We start from the raw sequence: 10,064 nt of genomic DNA, 5'->3' as shown, positions 1-10,064 counted from the left end.
CTGTAAAGTCGCTTGTAAATACTGGTTGCGGATTGGTTCTCAAATACTTTCATGTCAAGGACCCCCCAAATTAATATGCATTTGTCTGCAGAACCCCATCTGAAAATATTTGATGCCATACAAGATTTGTGTTGTTAAAATGTTTAAAAAAATATTCAATTTCTTTCCCAAGATTTTCTTGAAATAGCAGATCTACAAGCTCACAACGCGCCACGATCGGCTATTTTCAAAAAGCCGATGCTCATGTAGCCTAGTCGCTTCTTTTGGGCTTGTTTTCATAGACCTGGTTGCTTATTTCTCTCGCAACACCTGGCAACACTGGTCCTGCCGTGAGATGGGACCAGATGGGAGAGATACTGGTCTGGGAGGGGATGGAGCAATTACGCCTGGGAGGAGAGATCACATGGACGGAAACCATCGCCAGACGCACCGCCATGACACGCTGGTCAGGTGCTTCATCTGTTGTCTCCACGGACTAAAGCAATGAAATATCTCACGGCCAAGCAGCGATTTCTCAAAACAGTCGTGAAAGGAGCCCGTCACGCAAGCGCTTCATTTCCTAAACATTAGGAGAAATTATATAAAATGATGATGTTTTGGTATTAGCGTTCTTAAACCACGTTCTTGCTGTTTCTGCTTTTTATGGAAGATGCTTTGAAACATTGTATTCTATTGCTAGTTTGACCAATTCAAATACTCTTTAATCTTCAAATGACTTTAATATACATTATTCCTGTAGGGCTTGACTTTACCAGCTAAACAAAGACATGCCAGCCTCTATGGAATCTAAATGACTGAAATCAGCCGTGGCGACAGAGAACTTGAATCCACGTGTAACGTCATGTGTACCGTGAGGATCGCCGTCCACCAGAGCGAATGAGGGGATGTGTAGCCTGTCCCAAAGCTTTCGCACCATCAGCCGGGTGTTTACATCCGGAACGCCTTTACCCTGACACACACACAGACACAAATGTGAAATAAAGAATGAAAACAGCCACATCAAATAGTTCAAAAACAGCAACAGTATGAAATAAAAATATGGACACACTGTGATCATGATGCATGGACCCATTTTGGAGCAGAAGTCATCATCAAGCAATCTTTGGAAGGTGGCGTCCTTCTCCACGATTAGCACAAACTTTGCTGATGATACAATATCTGTTCTGGGTCAAGGTGTACTTGAAGCACAACCCTGTACACCCCCCCCTCCCCCCTACACACTGAAAAAAAGTCCATCATGGCTAAGATATTATATTTCTGTGTAAGAGAAACAAAAGTCCTGAGCAAACATAATAAAAGGATACTCCTGATTCCGGCAACATGTGATGAAACTGGAACGACCTGAAAACAAAAAGACATGAATGAATGCATGAATCATTTGGATCAAATGCTTCCATATCTATTTGAAACAACAATAAAAAAAAACATTATGAATAAACATTGGTGTAGTCTGCTGTGGATTGTGGCCAGACAGACGGAGCACATTAAGTAATACATGTCTGGCTCATTCTTAATTTATGCTTCGTTGTACGACGCTGTCGCCGGCCGAAAGTAGCAGATCTATACAATCTGTATAACTCATCGTGTTGTGAGACTCGTTGTGAGCTTGTTGGTCTGCTATTGTGGTGCTGTTGCTTTGGGAAGCAAAACTTTAGTGAGTGTTGTTGGACAGACATCCCTTAACATTGTAAGATGAACACATTGTCATGTCAAATGTATTTGGCTAATAACACATTCTCATGTGAAACGTATTTGGTTAATAACACATTCTCAGACAGTATCAAACGTATTTTGGTTAATATTACATTCAGCTCATACTGATTTAGGAACATACAGTGGAGCAGGAATGGCAGTCAACCTTGGTACCGTCCTCCTCCAAGTAACACAGATCGCCTGAGATTAATCCCTTGGAAGTGGCCAACTGGTGATAGTTACACATGGTCACACACACACACACACACACACACACACACACACACACACACACACACACACGCACACACGCACGCACGCACGCACGCACGCACGCACGCACGCACGCACGCACGCACGCACGCACGCACGCACGCACGCACGCACACACACACGCACGCACACATTATGTACACAAACTTTTGACACTGCCTCTTTGACTCAAGTTTAATTCAATTGCCGTTTGATCACGAGAACCATAAGAGAATTGTTCCACAGGTGTTTCCCTGAGATATGAGGCAGAAAGAATTCTTAAAACACTAAACTCACTAACACGTTGCATGTGTTGGACTTGAACTCACCATAACAAAGCATATCAAAAGAGGTTTTGCTACAGGGTTTAATACACATGTGAGTATTAACCCTTTTCACACACAGTCACACATGTAACCTTCCCCACCACCACCTAGGGCCTGGGGCGATATGTCCATATTATTTTGATATTGTGACATGAGACTAGATATTGTCTGGGTTTTGGGATATTGTAAAATTGTCATAATGGAAAAGGTGCTGGTTTTTCCTGGTTTTAATCACTTAACCACTGTAGCGTCCATATTCTGGGACAAGCTCAAATTAAGCAAAAATAGCAGATCTACAATTTCACAACACGCCGCAATACGACGCATTGTGAGCTTGTAGATCGGCTATTTTCGGCGAACAGATTTGGTGTTGAGGGAAAATAAGAGCGGACCTAGTGCAGAGCCCTTGGGGACCCCGGTCAACTAAATACTGTATAGGGTTCAAGTGGTTAAAGGGATAGTTCACCTAAAAAAAATCTTTTTATCTATTGATTAGCCACCTCATGGAGACTTGAATTCATGGATATTTTTTTTGTTTTTGATGCATTCCTAAGCCAATAATTTGATGACCAGCGGACCGAAAGGCAGCGGTTCCGGTAGCAGACACAAAGGAGACTCTTTGTGTCTCCGTCCGCTGTCAGTCATCAAATTATTGGCTTAGGAATGGGACAAAAACAAAAAAATATCCATGACTTCAAGTCTCCATGGGGTGACTAATCGATAGAAAAAAAGTCATTTTGGTGGTGAACTATCCCTTTAAGCCCTATTTCACTATAAAGGACCAAACCACCAAACAATATGCGTTTAACAAAATGTATTAACGAAAATAAGAAAGAATGAAACGATGAACGAAGCGATGAACAAACAAAATGAAGATGATCCACAACGGATCACCTGGCCATCCATTATCTTTAAGCCGAGGTGGGGAAGCTTCAGGGATCTGCCGTGGCTCCCGGCGCAACAAACCGGGTTCTGAAGCTTTTGGGGGTTCGTCGAACCCCCCAAAAGCTTCAGTTTAATGGAGATGAGATTGAGCGACCTTGAGATCTTGGAGATCTGATCTGATTGTGAAGACCCACCCCATGATTTGGATGGAACCATGAACGAGAGGCGACGACCAGATTCCAAAGTGAAGAGAGGATCTGTAGGAGATCTACAAGCTCACAACGTGAGCTTGTAGAACTGCTATTTCCACTATTTTTGAAAATGTTTGAAAATAAATAAAACATTTTCAACATGGAAACGATTATGACTAAATATTAAAAAATAAATGCGATTAGGCAATTATGTAATAATTGTGACAGGCCTAACCACATGGAGTTTCCTTCGAGGAACCCTGAGCATGCAGGAGATGTCATCCACGATTAAATCCACAGTTCTCTGAGAGACAAACAGCATTGTGTCACTGTAATAGATGTCCCTGTAGAAACAGAAATGTTCCTGTCAAGGGCAACTTTGGCAAATGCGGCACTGTTTAATATACTTCAATTATAAATAAAACCTACATAAAGTCAATACCAAACCGCTCATTCAATATGGTTTGGCCTAACCACTTGACCACTTAAGCCCTACTTAAGCCCTACTGTCGGACAGCAAAAATAGAAGTTCTACAAGCTGCAAAAACTACATTTTTGGAACTTTTAAAAATATTTTCACCTATAATGACATGGCCAAACTAGAGGTTTAAAAGTGGTTCATCTGGCTGTACTGAGTGGCATTTTAAATGTGCAGATTTGAAAATAGATCACCTTTTTGTTGCATAAGAGTTGCTCTGGACAAGTTTGTAGATGATGGACAGAATCTTGACAACGTGCGCTACAAGTTGAAAGACAAACAAATCAATTTTAAAGGAGCATGACGGTGGTCTGGCATGTTTATGATCCAGACTATACTTGTGTGTTTTTCTTTTTCTTTTCAAGGAAGCAACTGGATTCCATTTATTTCAGTACAATACAAAAAGCTACTTGCAAAGACTTGAAACTTGCTTGAGATACAGTGAGTAGGTAATCTATATATAAGTCCAGTATTGATACATTGGATTCAATTACATAATTTACCCTACAGACCTGGTTTACTATTGTCAAGTAGTTAAAAATAGAAAAACAATCTAAAAGACTGACATGGGTAGCCTATGATACAGCATTTCAACCAGGGAAAATGGAACAGAGATTCAAACATTGGACGTATAGAGGGATTACAGTACCTCCTTTTCTAAAATAATGCTATTTCAGACCTTGTAATTATATATTATATATATGTCAGAGTATGATCGGAAAACCAGTCAGATTGAAAAAGGTGCACTCGGTTTCACCGACGTAGGTGCGCCGTCTGAAGGTGACTTGAGCCACTGGTGGCACCGCCGAGCGAGCTCAGGCGAGCGAGTCGCCGTGCCGAGTGTTGCGAATTCACCTTCAGTCGACTCAGCGCCGTCCGAGTTGTGTCCCGATAGGGACAGAATCGTAAATCATCGTCCCCCCTAGTCTCGGTACCTCCGAGACGTCTTTTTTTTCTTTATAAAGGGGTGCGCCACCCGCCGCGGAGAGCGCGGGAGGTGAACCTCGAAGAAAACGAGCACTCCTTTTTCAATATAACTGTTTTTTAAATCATACTGTAACATACATACACATATATATACATATAAATACTGTGTGTGTGTGTGTGTGTGTGTGTGTGTGTGTGTGTGTGTGTGTGTGTGTGTGTGTGTGTGTGTGTGTGTGTGTGTGTGTGTGTGTGTGTGTCTTCCAATACTTCCAATACTTGACAGCTTTCATTTTTCTCAGAAACTTCAAAACTATCAAAAGCAGTTGGGAACACCCCAAACATGCTGGAGGAATTGTGATGAAAGAGAAGCAAACCACTATCATGTATTTTGGGGGTTGTTTCAGGTATCCAAACTTTCTGGAATGATGTCTGGCAGAAAATACACCAGATTCTAAGTTTACAAATACCAAGGTCCTGTTTAGTTCTGGATCTGGAAGCTCGTACCAAATGAAGTGACAGATACCTTTTGAAAATAGGTATTGCAGGCTTTGCAGCAGGCATAAAGCTCATTATGGAAATGGTTCCAGACGAAGCCCAAGTCTGCAGAAAATGTGCTTCAAATAGTCACTGATATTTTTTTACATGGAAAGGATCACTTCTAGTCTGAGATTAGAAAGAGTGGGGGGGGAATGGATTGATTATACATACATACGAGTGATAGGGGATAGGCTAGGGATGTTTTGACTCTCCAGATCATTATTCATTGCTGTTTTTGACATGATCCCATATCTTGTATGCACGTGTGAGCATGTGCAATACATGACTGTTTAAATTACATGTGTTTGCAAGGAGAAGATGAAAACATGATTTAATTTTTGGATTACTCTCTATTGTTATGTCCACAATATTCCCATGAGTGGTATTGTCATTCTCCTATGTATAATGGAATTGTATTACTTTCAGTTGTACGTAGGATGATGTCTGGCAACATGTGATCTGTTCTTTTATTGATTTGAAAACATAATAAAACAAGAAAAGGTAATCAAACACAGTGCCTATCACCCATATTGGTTGTCAAAATTATGTTATTGTTGTCTCAATGCGTTTAAATTGCAGATTGATCTCAAGAGTCTAGTTGAAACTAGTCCCTGGAAAAATGTATTTGTTTAACCAAATTCAAACATCCATGATAAAGTGGGTATATCATCTTTATAAATTTAGAAAATAGTGACATCCAGTAATTATTCAAAAGCATGCATCAAATGGCTGCATGCTTTGGAAAAAGGTTGAAAGTAATGTTAAGTAAAACCTGGCATACATACCAGACCAAAGGTTTGTTCAATGTATAGTTTCTTCTGACTATTTACTACGCTATTTCTCTGTCATAGGTAGCCCATTATATTAGGAACGTTCTAAAGGAGCACTGCAAGAACAATAAACCACATTTCTTTCTGTTCCTTATCAAGAAAACCATAAGGTGAAATATTTTGAAACTCTCTGAACCATTTCTGACTCTCGCAACTATTCACCTAAACTCAAACTGAGAATTGTTCACACATATAATGTGCAGGGAATAAAATAAAATCCACATAACATAAATGTCATTTGAATTGTTAAATTGTAAATGAATTGAATGTAGGTTGTTATAAAGCAGTGGTTCTCACAGTGGGGTCCAGGGTTGGGTCCCTTGAGGGGGCTCCAAATGGACTCTTACAGGACTGTAACTCTAAGAGTATACAAATGGGTCCATTTGGTTCCATTTGTACACTCTCAGAGTTATGGGGGTCCTCGAAATAAATAAAAACTTCGAGAACCACAGGAAGGTTGCAAAATGTGGAAACGTATTAAACAAAGTGTGTGAGTGTTTTTCTTCTCACCAAATCTAGTGGCAGACCTGGGAGAGTCGCAGCGAATTGTGGAGCAAGTGCTTCCCTCCGCACCCATCAGAAGACCAACATCGCTGTCAAAACTCAAGAGGGAAATCATGAAAAAATAAAGAGATAAATCAATTTACAACTCAAGTGGAAAATAATGGGGGGGGGGGGGGTCATGAAAGAATTCCACACAGATCATACATGGAACATTCACTCCTGACACTTTCAGTCCCCCACCTGCTACCCTTGAAAAAATCCCCCAGACCCCTGGGGGCTACCTGTGAGAGAGCCCCCCCCCCCATGTCGTTTCCTCCGGGAAACCTTTGGCTCTCAATCTGTGGGATTCTCACTTTTGAAAGGGCCCAAGCTAGAATGTGCTTTAAGCTGCAGCGAGGTTTGATCTTAAGTCGACTCGACAGTATGCTTTGTTCTGAGCATGAGGTCTCCACAGCCTAGGCACATTAAAGACCTCTGCAAACCACCAGATTTGTGCGTGTGGTTGGGTGTGTGTGCCTGTGTATGTGTGGGTGGCTGGGTGTGTTTTTTGGGTGTGGGTATGCATGTGTGGACACACACACACACACACACACACACACACACACACACACACACACACACACACACACACACGTATGCACGTGTAGAACGGCGCTTTTCAATTCCTTATCAAAGTGACATCTTTTAAGAAGGCAGGAAGTCACTTCAACGTCGATCTCTGGGAGTCAACGATCAAGATGAAGTTTTTTTTTTTTTAAATCACTTGTTTAGCTCTCAGTTCAAGCACGCTTGTATAACGTTGCTGTCGGGTGGAAACCTTGTATGTCCAAAACCGCAGTGGTGTAAAGTAACTAAGTATGTTTACTCAAGTACTGCACTTAAGTACAATTTTGAGGTACTTTTACTTTACTGCAGTATTTTAAATTTTCAGTACTTCTACTACAATACATCTCAGAGAAACATATTGTACTTTTACGCCACTGCAATTATTTGAAAACTTTAGTTACTAGTTACTTTGTAGATTTTGATTATTATTACAAAACATACATTACCCATTTCGGCCGTATATACATTTCAGCCGTTTGAAAATAGCCGATCTACAAGCTCACAATGCATCGCGATGCTCTTTTCAATTGATTTTCATACAATTTAGTTGTGAAATGGGACATTCTGCATAATGAGTACTTTCTACTTTTGGTACTTTACAGTAATTACATTTTGATACCAATACTTTTGTACTTTTACTCAAGTAAATTTTGAATTCCGGACTTCTACTTGAAACAGAGTATTTCTACATTGCCGCATTGATACTTTTAGTAAGAAATGTGAGTACTTTTTTCACCACTGCAAAACCGTTCCTTTTTGATTTCTGATGTGATTGTGAACTTGTAGAACTGCTATTTTTACTTCTTTTGAGCGACACTCTAGTATGATGGAGTATTACTACATTCTGAAATATGGACATAAGAGGTTTCTGCCCAACAGCGACGATAAATTAAGACTGTGAAGAAGCACTGATTTCCTCTGTAAATAAATGCATTATGCAGCAATTTGAACAACTTGTGTGGCCTGACCTCCCACTAAATTCTATGTGGGCAATTGTTGATATGTTTTTTATACAACATGAATGCACATGTTTATCTTGCAAATGTCAGACAGCTTGGCTGCCACACACAGACTGTGACGTTAATACTAGGGGCACAACAGTGAATTAAAAATAATCCATTTTAATAAAATAATCTAATAATCAAGTAGCATAGGCCTGCAACAGTAGCCACTTTAAATCTAGCATCAGTATTTTGGGCATGTCATTATTGGTGAAAATGTTCAAAAATAAAAAAGTGAAAATAGAAGATCTTAGATTTACAAGCTCACAACAGGTCAAGATGCAACATGTTGTGACCTGTAGATCTGCAACTTTTGCAATTTTTGTGCGACACACGCGTCTTGATTATTTTATTTATCGATACAATTATCACTAGGAAAATAAGTGATAGTTGCAGCTTAGTGTGGGGTGACTGACAGACAACTGACAGACAACAATGAGTCAGTTTAGCAGAACTTTACCTCACATTGGCCCAACTGGACCTGTTGGGCACCACCAGGACCGGAGCTTCATCTTTAGACACACTGGTCACCATTCCCTGGATGACCTGTTCAATCTGCCTTAGAACCTCTTGCCTGTGTGGTTAATGACAATACAACAATATTTTAACCCATGAAAGCAGTGCAGTCTGTAGTGTGGTCATTTTACTAACTTTACTGAAAACTGACAGAAAAAGAGAAATGTATGCTAATACACACCACTTGATTCTCAAACAAGGACCACCAAATTAATATATTTTACTGCAGACCTCCATCTAAAATATATTGTGCCAGGGAGACTCCCCCATACAAGATTTTAGTTGTTAAAATGTTTCAAATAGTCAAAATTGGTTGCTTGCAAAATAGAAGCAACACTTTGTGTGCTTGTAGATCTGCTATTTTCAGCAAAGATGGTCTAATAGGGGAAAAAGGAGTGGGTCTATTATATAGGAGGACTACCTCATCCAAGAGGCAGTCCCTGTTTGACCAGGGGAGACATTGCACTTATGAGCTTTAGGCAGTACTGCTTGCTTCATTTGTAGGTGTCCTACCCCTGTGGTCCTGAGTTTAATGTGTCAATGGAACATTATGGAAGAGAAGGGAGAACCTACAGCAGATGTATTAGTTAATATTTCATTTACATAGGCCTACTGTACCACATATTGGTTAAAATAAGTTGTGTTAATTAATTATAGTTCAAGAATGCAGTTTGTACAGATTAAGGTAAACTTTGTGTTTTCAGCTTAAGTTGCTGTCAGTAGTTAGCTTAGCTGCTAGCTTCAACCAATGTGTCCTTTAGTTTAACTTTTAGTTTATGTTAGTTAGCTGGTGTATAAGCTCACCTGTCTGTTTCCTCGTCCACATGGGCAGTAGTGGGTTCTTTAGATAACAATTCAACTCGTAGCTTGTCAATTTCGGCAAACTGTTCCAGTGACGCAGCTTCCATTCTAATGAAATGAATGAATTAAGGCTCTTTGACTTTGTGACGCAGTTAGTTTGTGTTTGAGGCCCGCGAAACCTCCCTGTCATTTATCAAACTTTTTTTTTTAAATATTATTTTCAAGCTTTTATTTGTCACACTCGCGACTGTAGTGATGATGCGCGCGTGCTCGTGTGCGTGCGCGTGGGGGTCTGTTAGCACAGTCTCGTCCAAAAATCCCCACTGTGACGTCAGTGACACGATGAGCATGGTGCAACTTGTCCGAGAGAGAGAGAGAGAGAGAGAGAGAGAGAGGGAGGGAGAGAGAGAGAGAGAGAGAGAGAGAGAGAGAGAGAGAGAGAGAGTTGGTAGGAGTGTGTGTGTGTGTGTGTGTGTGTGTGTGTGTGTGTGTGTGTGTGTGTGTGTGCGCGCGTGTGC

General features: G+C 40.5%; 1 protein-coding gene across 1 annotated transcript in view; it reads right to left on the bottom strand.

Moving 5' to 3' along the window:
- The window catches only part of spo11 (SPO11 initiator of meiotic double stranded breaks), a 14,395-nt gene extending 4,533 nt beyond the window's left edge, over positions 1-9,862 (bottom strand). The window contains exons 1-10 of the mRNA XM_084068703.1: positions 9,550-9,862; positions 8,690-8,803; positions 6,629-6,720; positions 4,019-4,085; positions 3,582-3,690; positions 1,835-1,921; positions 1,305-1,341; positions 1,049-1,158; positions 753-949; positions 310-386 (exon numbers count right to left, since the gene is read on the bottom strand). Coding sequence (XP_083924829.1) covers positions 310-386; positions 753-949; positions 1,049-1,158; positions 1,305-1,341; positions 1,835-1,921; positions 3,582-3,690; positions 4,019-4,085; positions 6,629-6,720; positions 8,690-8,803; positions 9,550-9,653 — 994 coding nt within the window. The 5' untranslated portion in view covers positions 9,654-9,862. The remainder of the gene's footprint in view (positions 1-309; positions 387-752; positions 950-1,048; positions 1,159-1,304; positions 1,342-1,834; positions 1,922-3,581; positions 3,691-4,018; positions 4,086-6,628; positions 6,721-8,689; positions 8,804-9,549) is intronic.
- Between the last annotated feature and the right edge of the window lie 202 nt (positions 9,863-10,064).

This window comes from Gymnoscopelus microlampas (genome assembly GCF_963454915.1).
Source record: "Gymnoscopelus microlampas genome assembly, chromosome: 10".
NCBI classification, from domain to species: domain Eukaryota; kingdom Metazoa; phylum Chordata; class Actinopteri; order Myctophiformes; family Myctophidae; genus Gymnoscopelus; species Gymnoscopelus microlampas.
Note: the sequence above shows the minus strand (reverse complement) of the source record. Positions and strands in the feature narration are given on the sequence as shown.